General features: G+C 28.9%; 1 protein-coding gene across 1 annotated transcript; it reads right to left on the reverse strand.

Annotated features, from left to right (window-relative positions):
• Positions 1-6809: 6809 nt before the first annotated feature.
• Positions 6810-7973, reverse strand: LOC136086155 (uncharacterized). Its single transcript, XM_065808432.1, has 3 exons — positions 7743-7973; positions 7487-7619; positions 6810-7393 (listed from the first exon to the last, which is right to left on the reverse strand). The coding sequence occupies exons 1-3, from the start codon at positions 7971-7973 to the stop codon at positions 6810-6812; spliced, it is 948 nt and encodes a 315-aa protein (XP_065664504.1).
• Positions 7974-15871: the final 7898 nt, after the last annotated feature.

The following is a 15871-nucleotide window of genomic DNA, read 5'->3' on the forward strand; positions in this document are numbered from 1 at the left end:
TTTATTTACTGCTGTTTTTAAGACTTTTTGAGTGTAATTTGTTTTGTAACCTCTGTTTTTTTTCTTTTCTTTTGTTAATTCAAGGCATAGTTCCTAAAATTAGCAAAAAACTTAATTAAAAAAACATAAACTTAAAGTCATTTTTAAATGAGCAAATAATCATAAACAGAAAAGCTACAGCCTCGATTTGATGTGTAGTTTTTATGGTGTTGTGGTGCATGCTGTTATGTTTTGACTATTGTGAACTAAGTAACTGATGTCACTTCCCGTCATTTGAAATAATACAGCTAAATGAGCTGGAATTATTTAATTATAGATAACAAATATGCTATATAATCCATTTCGTAGTTCTTTTTAACTTGTGTTTAACTTTATATTTGATAAAAGCCAAAATATTTAAGATACAACTTTTTTATTACAGTTTTACAACAATTTATCAAATATAAAGTTAACACAATTTAAGAACTACGAAATGGATTATATAACATGTTATATTTTATGTTATATAACATGTTAACCTTCAATAAAGTAGCAGTTGTTAAAAAATATAGCAAAGAAAACTATAATGCAATAATATTTATGGTCATAGCAGCAATCAACTCACCTGATAGACTAATTAATATCACGATAAACAAAAATAAAATAATACTGATAGATACTAGCTTTGATAAAATATTTATTACATCAGAACTTCTTCAACATTGGAACCTTTCTTACGATACTCAATCTACCTCGAAGGTATCATTGGCAGATAACTCAACATTAAAAGTTACCAATGAGCCATTAAAAGGAATCTTTCATGGCTCATTGTTAATAGCATGTGAAAAATTGAACGTGCAATTCCTCATAGCAGACAATTTGGTTAACACAACATACTTCAATTACTATCAATTTTAATAGAAACAAAGAGCCCTTTAAACTCTGTCTAGTGACAAAAAGTTTGAAATATATAAGTTTATTATTATGCATTAAAAGTTGTACACGCATTAATACCTGGAGTTGATATTGACAAAATTAAACCGATCACTACAACATCACAACAGGTTCCCATAAATAACTACTTTATAACAGACAAGATAAATCATATGTTAAAACAAGAAATAATTCAAGTGAGCCATAGTCCTTGGGGTGCGCAATGTTTTGTAGTAACAACAGGAAAGAAAAGTCGTCTTGTGATTGTGATTGTTCAAATACAATCAATCTAAATACTCCTCTCGATTCATACCCAACACTTCGAACCAACAATTTGATACTTAAGATAGCAGCTCATAAAGTCTTCAGCTCAATTGACCTCAAATCGACTTATATCAGGTGAAATACAACCTGAGGGTTATAAGCTAACCGTATTAGAAGCTATTGACAGATTATACAAGTTCAAATGCTTACCTTTTGATTGCACCAATGCTGTACCAATTTTTCAGCGGGTTATGAATGAATTTATTCAGACTAATAAACTAAAAAACACATATGCTTATCTTGAAAATATAATTATTGGTAGAAAAGATGCCCAAGAGCATGATAAAAATCTTAGCGCTTCCTACACGCAGCTAAAATTGCCAACAACAAAAAAAACAAAGACAAGAGCCAATTTAAAAAAACTCACATTGAATTCTTAGGCCATATAATTGAAAACAGAACCTTGAAATCTGATCCATGAAGATACGAAGCTCTTACAAATATGACAGACCCAAAAACCCTAAAAGAACTAAACTGAATGATAGGTTTGTTTGCCTATTACGCAAAATGGATACACAACTGTACCAAGCTGACTCTACCACTTACTCAAGCAAGAGACAATTTTCCAACTAGAGGTCTAACTCCACGTGTCAAAGAAGCAATTAAAGTTGCTAGTTTTTACTGCTGATCAAAACCTCCTAAAAAGATGTCAGTGTGAATATTTAATTTAATTTATTGGGAATTAGCACCATAACAGAAAGAATACTGTATTACTTTTTTACTTATGTTGTTTTTTTAACATGGAAAAGTCTTTTATTTTTTATTTTTTCAATTTTTGATGACACAGGCTGCTGATCAGTAATTAGTATGAAATGATGTCTAGTTAGATGTCTCCAATATCTTAAATTTACCCAGCTAGTTATCTCCATTGCCTGAGTTCTTTTAATGTTGTGCATGCTTTTTCAATAAAAGATTAACCACCTATTTATTGAGATAGGAAAAGCCAATCTTTGAAACATTTAAAAAAAAAAGTGACAGGGCAACTGTTTTTACTTACAACAGAAGTTATAACATGAACTTTTACCACGTATTCATTTTGAACAAAATTTATGCATTATTTGGCCAAAACATTCATTCATTGGGAAGTGGTAGAGGAAACTAGTGTGCAGCATTTTCTCTTCTGGTGTACTTTTTTCACCAGAGGAGAAAATGATCACCAGATGGTTGAAATATTAGTTCTCTAACTAAAACTTCAACCAAAGTGCTCAGACCAAGCGATTATCTTGATGTGGACATGCTAATGTATACCTGCATTAGCAGTTTTGAATTATGGAAATTAGCAAAACATAATAATACATTTTTTTTTGAAATTAGAAATCAGAGCAGCAAAACCACCACTTTCCACTTATATGCAGGTATATCTTGTCATTGGAGGCAATACAGGTTCACTAATAAAACACAAAACAACTTGGAAAATGCAACACATAAAATCATAGAAAAAAATAACAATAAATTAAAAATCAGAAATTTCAATGACTATTAGTGGTTGACAATTTTAATGACAATAAGGGGGTCCTAATTGTCATTAAAAATATGATAACTAGTAAACCTAATTAATTGTTAAAAAATTTAAAATTGAGGTATTTTTCACTTTTTCATTTTGCATATATGTCAAACATAATCTTTTCAGGTTTTTCTGAAAAAATGTTAGAATGAAGAGCATCAACCACAGACACATTTTTAAGACTGACCCATTTCTGAGAATACCAACAAAAGAACAGGAAGACAATAGCTCAATAATAGCACTTTAATTAAAATAATGGGTGGAGATCCAAGACCTATAAAAAATTGCAAACCGACTTTGGCTATAAAGTTGCAAAATTGCTATCTTTGAGATGAAAAAAGATAAACAAATAATCTTAAATTTTTTAAAAAAAGTTTTAGCTTGTAATATAAGCTACAATAATAAAAAAATTTCTTACTAGCATAATATTATATCACTGGTAGAATAATATTATTTGAAAATATCACCGAAAGTATCAGTTAGTATCTCAGCGACGGATCCAGGAACATTTGGTTCCTACCCACCCCCATCCACCCTCCTGAATCTATCACTGTAGTATCTGTATCACGATTGTATCAGATACTACCAGTGATAATAATTAGATGATAATAACAGTGATACAGGCAAAAAAATATATTATTTTAGCCTTAACTAACATTTATTCAATTTTTTTTCCATTAAAATCGGTAATATAACTTATTAAACTTTCAACATATACTTTTTGAGAATCTTGCTCTCTGTTTCTGATTTCCCATCTCAATTATTTCTCTAAAAACATTTCCGCCAAGTGAAAAGCCTCCGATAATAAATTTTTGGGTTTAGCGTTTTTAAATTTATGAGCGGAATTAAACGTTGTAGTTATTGTTCCGACTCCGGGTCCCAAATAGGGTTGCCACCTCTAGTTTAAATCCTAGAGATCGGATTGGACAGGGCATGGTGAGCAGTGAACGAGGCTCTGCTGAGAGTTTTGGGGGGTTGGCCATTATATTTTATTTACATTATATGCAATACAGCAATGCCTGTTTACTTGAATGAATAAAGTTATTACAATGACTACAATTGGCTTCCAGTACTGTCATGAAAACATGAAAACTACTTGCGTTTAAAAGTATATATCTGATCAGATTTTACAGCAACCAACAATTTAGGTTTCTTCATTCAGAAGTCATAAAACTGTGAACATTTGTACTTCATATTTTCACACACCTGCAGCTCAGCTTGCAAGATACAAAGTCCAAAACGATTTCGTTCTTTAGACCACAAAGAATTCATCACACTGAAAGTTCGTTCACATGAAGAATTTGAAACAGGTATGGAGAATACGAAGGATACTACTTTGAAAAGTTCGCCACCCTCACCACGCTTTTATTAAATCACCACACAAAATTAAAATAAATTACTCCACTAATTATAGAAACTAAAATGAATTACTCTACTAATTAGAATCAAAGTTAAATAATAAGAGGTTTGAAATTTCGTTTCTAAAATTTTCTTAAAAGTCTAATATCAACATGGTTGTGGAAAGAATAACAAAACAACATAACAACTTCCGACTTCCACGCATCTCATGCTAATAACTTTTGACGTAAATCGAAAAACTATGCGGGGCTTTTTATTAAAATCATTATTAAATATATGAACCTGATATAACTTAGCTAAGAAATATTAGAAATAAAGACTATAATAGCTATTGTAATAAACAATAGTAAACATTTTAGTTATAGAGTTTCACAACAACAAAAAAAGCCACGCATAAGCTCTTAACTCGCGAAACCAAAATCGCATTAAAAGTTATATAAACCACTTTCATTAGTTGTTTTTTTCCAGAGTAAGAACTTGTCTTTTAAAATGAGATAGATGGTGAATTGAAATTAAAGTTGTTAAAATTTAAGGTCTTGATTTGGAATTTCAATATTATTTTTGCAAGTTAGCATGTTTGTTAAATAAAAAACTTACAGTAAGGAATATGGAAAAATACAAAAAAACAAATATATGGAATAATACAAAGAAATATAACCATATTTTTAGTTGGCAACTTTATGCTCCTTAAAAATTATATGTTTCCAGCATCCATGCTGCATCAGAAATTTTTTACAAAACTTTAATTTAGACGTCCACATCATCTTCAACGTAAGTAGCAAATACGTACTTTAATATTTATTTGCAGAAATATTTATAACTACAGTATTTAATAATTTATTTGTTTGATGAGTTTATGTGTATTTTAGTTTATTTAACTCTGCATTTTACTTTGATGAATAGCCGTGCGGCCGTGGCGCAGTGGTTAGAGCGCTTGCTTAAGAAGCAGGGGATCGAGGTTCGAAACGAACTCTAGACATATATTCGCGTCACGGTAAGGAAAGATGAGTGAAATTCCTAGTCAAATGCACTTCCGCGGTGCTCTGTGATAAGACCGTTAGGACCCCTTGGGGCACCTAAATATCAAAATAAAAAATATATGTCGCAAACTCTGCAAAAACAATGCATTTCCCGACTCACTAACTACTAACTGTTGTCTCAAGACTAACTAATATTTTAAAATATTTTTTAAGTTAAAAGTTAAATTTTGTACTTTAAGTTAAATTAAAAAAAAATTATTTTTTAATTTTTTCTTTTGTTAAAACTAGATTTTTACATTAGTAATTTTTTTGAATAAGTAAATAAAAGCAGTTTTTGAAATATTTTTTTGCTTTTACTTTTATATAAATATTTTTATGCTTAAAAATAGTTATGACTGCTTGGTAAAGTTAAGGCTATTTTAAAATATAACAGCGTCTGTATTATATTTTGCTGACCACGACATATCACATCAGGCCTCTAAATTATGAAAAGACGATAAAAGTTAAAATGATAGAAATTTTTTTATTATGCTGTAACAGAAAATAAAAATGTTTGTGAAATAATAACCACCGGTCTGCGAAAAAACTCAGACCGGTGATTATTATTATTATTTTTTTAATTTCCTGATAATCACGATTCCAAATTTGAATAAGGTTTTTAGGTGAAATAGGTTTTAAATAAAAGCGTTGTTTAGGTGAAATGAACATCATAGATTAATAATATGATCTGTTATAATCGTTTATTATTATCAGTTTTTCTCAATTATAAACGCTTTCTTAATCAAAATTCTTAATTTTTTGGTGAAAATGTGTGTGTGTGTGTTTATGTGTGTGTGTGTGTGTGTGTGTGTGTGTGTGTGTGTGTGTGTGTGTGTGTGTGTGTGTGTGTGTGTGTGTGTGTGTGTGTGTGTGTGTGTGTGTGTGTGTGTGTGTGTGTGTGTAGTGTAAAATTTAAATGTATGTTAAATGAAAGGTTTTTTATATGGAGAAAATTAAGATTTATTGATGATAAAATTTCAATGATAAAAAAAGCTGTTTTGGGTCACTTTAAAACATATATTAACGTTTAAATCAGTACCTATTTTTTTTATACCGTTAGAATTATAAGAAACTGTAGAAAATAGTTAGCTAATAACATTATTTAAAAATACACAGAGATATATATACATATATATATATATATATATATATATATATATATATATATATATATATATATATATATATATATATATATATATGTATGTATCAGTGGCGGATTAAGAATTTTCGGGGCCCGGGGCTATTTAAAAGTAGGAGGCCCCGTTCCACTAACAACGACAAAAATGAGTAAAACAAAGACTTTCTTGAAAACCCTATCACTGATATTTATTTATATACAAATTTTATATTTATTTTATTGAATTAAGTTGAGTGATTTTTTTCTGCTTTTCTTCCCCGCAAACTCTGCAATCACATCGCTGAAATCCAAAGTTTTTAATAATTTTGACTCAATAATTAATCTTGCAATATTACTTAAACGACTATGGATCATTGTTGATCGGTGCATGTTCTCAACTCTTTTAAGAGTAGAGAATGATCTCTCAGCCTCGCAGTTTGTTATGGGAATAGTTAGAAACAAGCGATATGCTATATAAACATTTGGAAATACATCAATAATATCGGTTTTAACAATCCAATTTAAAACATGCAGAGGAATCAATGTGTTTTCAGTCTCAGATTTATCTTTTTTATGCGAAAAAAAATCCAAATAACTTATTAACGTGGTTGTAACCATCACTTCTTATAGTTAATTGTGTCACAAGTTTGTCAATAATGACAAAAACTGTATTCACTCGAAACTTGTCGGATACGCTTAAAGAATCAACTTGGTTTTCTCCGTTGCTCAATTTTTTAATTACCTTTCTTTTGTTCTTATCCGAATAGTCTTTTTCAATAAACGAGCTAAGTTTTTTTGATTCATTCTCAAATCTCGTAAAGTCGTTTCGTAAGTTTTTTACAAAGTCAATAAGTGAAAGTAACATACTGCTTGCTGTATGCAAACCTAATTCAACTTTTTGAAGAAATTTGCTAACTACATTAAACCTCTTAAGTATGTGATGCCAAAGTACAGCCATGAATGCAAACTTTAGCTTAGTGATCTTATTTAATAAACACAAAGCTTCATGACGAGTATCAAATTTTTCTTTTTTATCCTCACCTATATGACATAGCGCTGCATGAATCCCATCAAAATTTTCTACTAAACTTTTTGAAGCATCTGACCTACATGGCCATTGTGTATCTGATAGGCGCTTGAGTTTAGCATGATTTCCTTTCAATAAATCCTATCTATGTGTTGAAGCTACAAAAAATGAATACAAACTCTGGAGAACGCCAAAATAGTTGATAGAATTGATGCAATCACTGACACTGCACTGCCCTACTAAATTTAAAGAATGTCCAGCGCAGGGGATATAAAAAGCTAATTCACTCCGCTCTTTTAAACGTGCTTGTAATCCAGAATATTTACCAGACATAATGTTTGCATTATCGTATGCCTATCCCCGACAATTGGTTATATCAATATCATATCATAAAGATTTACCGTCGTGGCTTTTAATTTGTAGAAAACAAAAAAATTGTTCATACACGTGGCCATTTAGATAATAACGAAATATCACAGAAAGTTGATCCACGTGAGAAATATCAGGAGTCGAATCTACGATAATTCCCCAGTATTTTGCTTTTTTTATTTCGGTAATAATGTGCGTTAAAACCTTTTGAGACATAATATCAATTATCTCTTCACAAACAGTTCTAGACAAATAATTTACATTACCTTTGCTTTTATTTGCAAAAGTGTCAATGTGTTGCTTTAAAACTGGATCAAATTGAGTCAACAGTTCTAACATGCCTTAGTAATTTCCGTTATTTGACGATCCTATAACTTCATTATGGCCTCTAAATGCTAAACCTCTTCCGGTTAAAAAACGAATAACCGCTACTATTCTATTTAAGATTGCAACCAATAATTAAATTCCCTTTTAATCTGGCTTACCATATATTCATCGACATTTTGTTTCATGAATTCTATCCACTTAATCATACATTGAATATGTTCCTTGCTGTTTTCGTGGCCGAAAATAGTTTGTTTAGCTTTTTTCCAATTGTAAAAGCCACTTTTGACAAATACGTTGTCGTAATCGGTTGAAAACAACTTGCAAACATAACAAAATACACATCCAGTGGATTCAGAAAACATTAACCATTTTCGGTCACACTTTTCGTCATTATTCATCACATTTTGAAAATATTTACCCGAATAATATCTGTACTGGTTTTTGAACATCCGCTTCGAAGATTCGAAATTAGAGTCTTTATTTTGAAAAAAAGCATACCCCTTGTTTAAAGACTTCATACGTTCATTTTCCTTTAATTGTAATGGCCATAAAGCAGGGTCTTCGCATAGAATGGTATCTAGGAAAAAAAATCATGATAAATAAGCCTAATAAAAAATTAAAAAGTGACAATTTATAGAATAAAAATATTAACTGCCTAAAAAGTTAATTGTTTGTTTAGCAGATGTTAGAGGTGTCATTAAAGATAGTAAAAATTGGAGTACCTGAGTCAAGCTCATTATTATGCATTGTAGATTCAACACTTTCAACTTCTTGAATTTCATTTGAAGGACCTTAGCAGGCTACCTCATTTTCCGTGTTATTGTTTTCATCTTTTCTTTCATTGTTTTAATTATTATCTACAGTTTGTGGAAATTGCATATTAGTTTGTTTTGATGAAAAAAAATTTGTCATTTTCGGAAGTTTAGCTACCATTTATATATATATATATATATATATATATATATATATATATATATATATATATATATATATATATATATATATATATATATATATATATATATCTGTGTGTGTGTGCATGCAAAAGTTAATATCATTTTTCTTTCACTTTTGTATAGCTAAATATTAAGTTTACTAAATATCAACTTTATTTAGTTATTAAGGACAAAATAATAGTGGAGATTTTACAATTTATAAGAACATAATTTGCAAATTTGGTACAAAATTCATTTAAACTTGAAAAGATGTGTTATAAAGGTTCAAAAGACGCCTTTTTTGAATCAGATCCCAGTTTGGTGAGGGCTTTTCATCAATCATACGATTAATAAAAACCAAAACAAAATCTTATTAAAATTTTTTGTTACCATAAAAAAAAATTTAATAAAAAATTTTAAGCATAGTTGTAAAATAGTTTTTGTTGTATTGTTGTAATGTTGATGTTGATTCTTTCCTTCCAATTTGTTGATGTCGATTCTTTCATTCCAATTTGACAGAATTGTATTTGTATTAGCTAACTTTGTGTAAAATTAAATTGGCTTTTCAACCTTATATAACATGAATGGGTTTAATAACAAAAAAATGTAAAAAATTGTTTTTTTTTGATAAAAGTAAAAAGAATATTACTTAGTAAATCGCATACCAAACTTTTTTACACATATAACAAAGTTTTTTATACATCATCAGATTTTACTAGAAAAACGAAAGCATCATGGAACATTTTAGTTTATACAGTAGTTTTAATAACTTAACTAATCGGAAACAGTTTATATTTTTAAATGACAGTTTTCAGACAAAAAAAAATTGAAATATTATGTAGGGTTTCACAAAGCTCCATCTTAGGTCCTCTTCTGTTTTTAATCAGTCAACAATCAATATAGAGCATTAAATACTTTGTTTACTATCATGTTTTCATGAGACACTACTTTATTTTATTCTAACAATAACATTATCTCTCTATTTCAAGTAGCAAAAAAAGAACAACAAAAAAAAAAAAATTCTATTCTAAACAAAAATTTCAATATATCCTATATATAAATAATCATCTACATCCTATATATAAATAACATCAAAGTTGAGCGTTCTTTCACTTACAAATTAATTGGTGTTTTAATAAATGAAAACTTAGCCTCGAGAAATCATATTAAATATATTCGCAATAAAATCTCAAGAAGTATTGGTATTTTATATAAAACCCGTCAAATCTTAGACAAATATACACTATGTTCAACTCAGGTATATTTTGCAGCTATAAATTGGGCTCTTAATATTTATGAAATAAACATATTTAAAGTCACACAATTTATGTTACCATATCAGTTTAAAAAACTCCAAAGGTTTTCGAAAATATCATTCCTTAAACATCAAACCGATACAATACTCAATCTACAGGAAGATTTTTAAAAACCTTCCCTACATCAAACTTACAAATCGCTCAAAAATTCAAAATGAACATAATTAAACTTATTGCCAATCAGAATTCTTTACTTGATTGTTTCTAACAATACACTTTTATCCTCTTTTTAATTATCAAAAGTTACTGATGATAAGAATATATATATATTTTTTTAAATTTCGCTTACATTAAAATGTCACAGTACAATTATATGCCGTATATAAGATGTTACAATTAAAAAAATTCCAATATCAGCATAATTAAAATAAGAAAAACACTCACATATATAAATATAAGCATATATACTTTTACAAATGTATAGATGCGCACATATGTAAACTGCTAACAATTAAACATAAGCTAGGATCTGAAAGAAGATCACAAGATCTTGTTGACAGAACCTTATGAAATACAATCAAGCAAAATAAAGACAAGTATAACACACAATAAAATAAAGTAAAAATTAAAATAAAAAAGTAATAAAATCCAAGTTAAATAACAATTTTCAAAATATTAGAAGTATCTGTGTATATTATCAAGTGAAAAAACACATTTTTGTGATACATTTGTGTGATAGCTATTTTCTCTACTTATGAGGTGAGATTTATATTACTCATACTATTGGAGTTACCACATTTTCTACCATACTTGCTACTAACTACTTTTATACTAACCACAAACATTTTTAGTTTCGATGTTTAGTGGTATTCACTTATTATATTTATAAGACACATTTCAGCCATAAAAGAAACGGTAAGTTACTCATAATTATTAATTACTATTTTCTATTTGCTTTGTGTTATTTCTATACATTAAAATTGTTTACTTTAATACATACGCTTACATGCATGTGTACACGTTTGTCTCTTCTAGTGTAAGTGTAAATGATATTTGTATGTATTTACATATTTGTTTATATTCACACCACACGCATCCCTTACCACCCTCATGAGATCTCTAAAAATATTGGAGCTGTATTAAAAACTGGGATAGGGATTGGGATTTTTGGCTTTTGTCGTGTAGTCCTGTTATATTGCAATATTGACTTGCATGACGTAGAGTGAGATCTGTTGCAAGGACACGCCCCTGACGAGTGCAGGTCAGTGCAGGTCTCGGGCTCTCCGAAACGTCATTGGTGATCGCAGTGCATTCCTGAGAAGGGGGATCACCATTATATACTACTTAATTCTGATTGGTTATCATGGCATCATCATTTTTTTACCTCTTACACCCACGTATTATAGCGCTTTGTGAGCTTTATATTATGAATTTATTACATTAACGACATTTATATACTTTTATCTCACACATTGATTATCAGTTTTCAATTTATAATCTAGAGTTTAGACCATAAATAGCCATGGTTGCCGTTAATAAACCAGCGGATCTATATTGACTTGTTTACTCATAGACCATTGCTTTATCATTTGTTTAGGATGACTAGACCGTGAGTTATTGTTCACCCTTTCCCTGAGTCCTAAAATTTTATTCCTCCTACAAAATAGTCTTTACATTCATTTGTGATTTTCACTTCTCACCCAATGACATCATCTACAATCTACTTTTATTTTCACATCTCCCAGGTCTACATAACTAGACGGCTCCGTTGGTCATTTTTTGCGACCATTGTGTCGCATAAACAAACAAATTTGTTCTTTGTGGCTGGTGAGCCCCAACTTTTTCCAATGTACACAACAACGACAAAACGGACATTAGGCTATCCCGCTGGATGTGGTTACGGCGCTCAATAACCTAATGACTACGCTGACACTAACGCACACGTTCATTCGGAAGCTCCACAATGCACGTCGGATCAGCGCTGGCTGACTATGTGCTCGGATCTTAAATCTCACTTCATAGCACATCATTCCACACCAGCACGGTCAGTAGCTCTTTTGGCTAAGAGCGATGGCTTGTGGCCTACGGTGACTAATGTGTGCATTCGATCAATTGAAATCCATTCTTTAGGTCTTACGCCTGGCTCTGATGTGCTAGCCCATAAGCGCAAGGAGTGAGTGTGTTTAGCTTTCTATTTACCCGATTTGAAAGTGAACAAAACATAACGAGACGACCAAACGCTACATACTAATGCACTACACCATCACAACTATTGACATCAACAGTCTCTAAAATCAGTATATCAAATACTTGTTCTTTGTTGCATATGTTCAACACTCAAAGTGACTTAAGCGTTAGTTGTTTTTCCCCATGCCCCCTTATTGTCTATTCTTCGTTTTTCTACTTCACAAAAATCTTGCCACACATTTTATATTTTCTTATAATTTTTATTTTTTATTCAATGACGCCATCTACAATCTGTTTTTATTTTCACATCTCCCATGTAAACGTAACTGGACGGCTCCGTTGGTCACTTTTTGAGACCATTGTGTCGCATAAACAAACAAAAATATTAGAAGTATCTGAGTATATTATCAAGTGAAAAAACACATTTTTTTAGATTAAGTTTGAAAAGATAAAAGGAAGTTGATTGATCGTGTAATGATTAAATTTTGTGTGATAAAACTTTCAGCAGTTGTATTGCCCCAAAAACGTTAGGATGTTACATATTAAAGCATTTTCCAGGGCTAACAATACAAGGGGGAACAAGTGCCCTTCCCGCCTTTTACCTTTGCTTTTTTGTTTTTTTATAAGGGAAAACATTTTTTTTTAAATCTTGGAAAAGGATGTCTTTAAAATTTTTTTAAATTTACTTGTTGTTACTAAGGTAATAAAATCGAAAGCTCGTATTACAGAGCACCTCAAAAAAAAAAAAAAAAACTTACTAAACATAAAATTATTCTATTTGAAAACAAGTGAAAGCTATTTTTAAGCATTTTAATATATAATTAAGTTTTAGTTTTAGTTCATTACTTAAATTAGGTCTTTTTTTTATTTCAAGAAAGACATTGTTTCCCGATTACGCAATTGCATTCGTATGTTAATTTTTTTTTTTTTTTTCCCGTTCTTTTTATTACATTTTAAATAAGCATTTTATTACAATATTTAAAATACAAATACATAATAATAATAATAATAACAATAATAATAATAATAATAATAACAATAACAATAATAACAATAATAATAATAATAATAATAATAATAATATATATATATATATATATATATATATATATATATATATATATATATATATATATATATATATATATATATATATATATATATATATATATATACATATATAATGATCGTCATTAAAAAAATAAAAGAAAGCGGAGACTCATAGAAGACCGTACGGTCTTTGGAATCTTTGGGACAACGGGATCGTTGTTCAAGTTATCTTCATTATACAATTCTCATTTATAAAATGACATTTAAAAAAGTATATTTCATGAAAGTCTTAGATTATTTATAAAAGTTTACAACTGAAACTTATCAATATCATATATTAATTAGTATTTTAGTTACTTAGTTAATTATACGTATTTGATTCATAAAACGTAATTCAATATATTTATTATGCCGCGTTTCGTAAGTTTTTTTTCCGTTAAGAGCTGTTTTGCAAGTTGCGGTGCGAAATAGTTTCGTTTTGAAAAAAATTTGGTTTTTTATCATTATTTCAAAAAATAAAACCTTAAAATGTTACTATGTTACAATACTAAAAATTGAATTTTATTATAAACATTATGGTATATAAAATTTTTATTTTTTTACAACTATATCCGTTTGGCCAACAAACTTTCTTAGAAACTTTCTTTCTAACCCTGAATTGACTTCAAAACGTCGTGAAGTCTATTAAGAAAGTTCAAAAGCGACTTCCATAAGCACTACTTTCGTATGTAGCAAAATAGTTTTATTTCGTAATTTAACTTCTGAAAGGCTACATTTCTTAAGTAGCCTTTGCGAAATGAACATCGTCGGTCTTTTTTGCTTCGCCAAATTCGGTACGAAAAAAACAACATTCCTGATTCTCGAAATCCTTCCGAAAGAATTTTTTTTTCCCGAAATTGTACGAAATTTTCCGGTTAACAACTCTTGTCTAAACAATTTTATTTTTCAGTTACCTCCAGTTCGAAAAAGCATTTTTGGATTCTTAAATTAAATGTTATTCCAAATTAAAAATATTATGGTTTCATTTCTAAAGTTGTACTGACAGAACAATTTAAAAGAGATCATTTTAATAAATTGAAACAATCTTTAAAAATTTAACTCAAACTATTAATTTAGTAGTCGAATTAATATAAAAAGTCAAAATAAATAAAATGTCGCTGTGACAAAGAATAATAAGCTCAATAGATTTTCACACTAAAAGTATTTTTACGCAGCGTAGTCACGCAGTGGTCACGTGGTAAACATTTAGTTGAAGATGTTTAAAGCATGTTTCATATGGAGAGAAAAAAAGTCATCATTAAAGAGCAACTTTTAAATAATTTAATTTTAAGAACTTATATATAGTTTAAATCTAATACGATTAAAAAGCACAATGTTAGCCAAAATATTTTAAATAAAGAAAAGAAATGCAGATAATAGTTTCACGTTCACTCACTTACATTGTTTTTACAAAATATTGTTTTTAGAAAGTGATAATTGTTTTTTTGCTTTATTTTTTTTTAAAAAAGGACCAGACAAAGTTTAACAAAAACAAATCATTTGCGAGTTTGGGTATCGATGAAAATTTGAAAAAACATTTATTTGCTTAAACAAATATATTTTGGAACAGGGTTATTATTAACGATATTTGTATTATTTTAAACTATTTTTATAACATATAAAATTTTTGTAACATAAATGATATATAATATATTTATAACATATATACAATACTATATATAAATATATAATATTTTCATAAAATATATAATTATAACAGAAAATAATACACACACACACACACACACACACACACACACACACACACACACACACACACACACACACACATATATTCATATGTATTATTTTTAGCTATTTTTAGAAATAACTTTGTATCACAACTATTATTGTTAATTATTATTTATTTATTTTTTATATTTTCTCTTTTCTTTCATACTTTTTTTTTTTGGCTAATTGTTTTAATACTCTATTGTCTTAATACCTAACGAAAGTTAAAAAAAATCAACACATACTCTAGTCTAATGTTGCGGCAAAAAACAATCATTTAGCTTAGTCCTTATTAAGAAACCTAAACACCAAAGACTAGCGCATGTAGGCCCTAAATTGTTAACAGTGCTATGGCACGTCTTGTATTTAAACTATACCAAAACATTTTTTTATTTATTTATTCTGAAATCATATAGTTTATTAGTTATTTTTAAAAACATTTTTGTTTATGTATGTATTGCAAATAAACGACAGATTTGTGCCAAAGCAAGCCTGTTTTTCGTCTTACAATTAATTGCAATTATTAAAGAAAGTTGTGTCTCTTACGTCATTGTTATGCCACCATAAAAATGATAAGGTTAATTTAATCACTGACAAATTAACCATTTTATATTTAAAAAAAAAAGTTATAAAATCTTATTTGCAAAAAAAAAAAACATTTTTCTTTTTTTGTATTTTAAAAGTTACGTTCTAAACGTCTATTAAACGTATT

This window comes from Hydra vulgaris, chromosome 10 (genome assembly GCF_038396675.1).
Source record: "Hydra vulgaris chromosome 10, alternate assembly HydraT2T_AEP".
NCBI lineage: Eukaryota > Metazoa > Cnidaria > Hydrozoa > Anthoathecata > Hydridae > Hydra > Hydra vulgaris.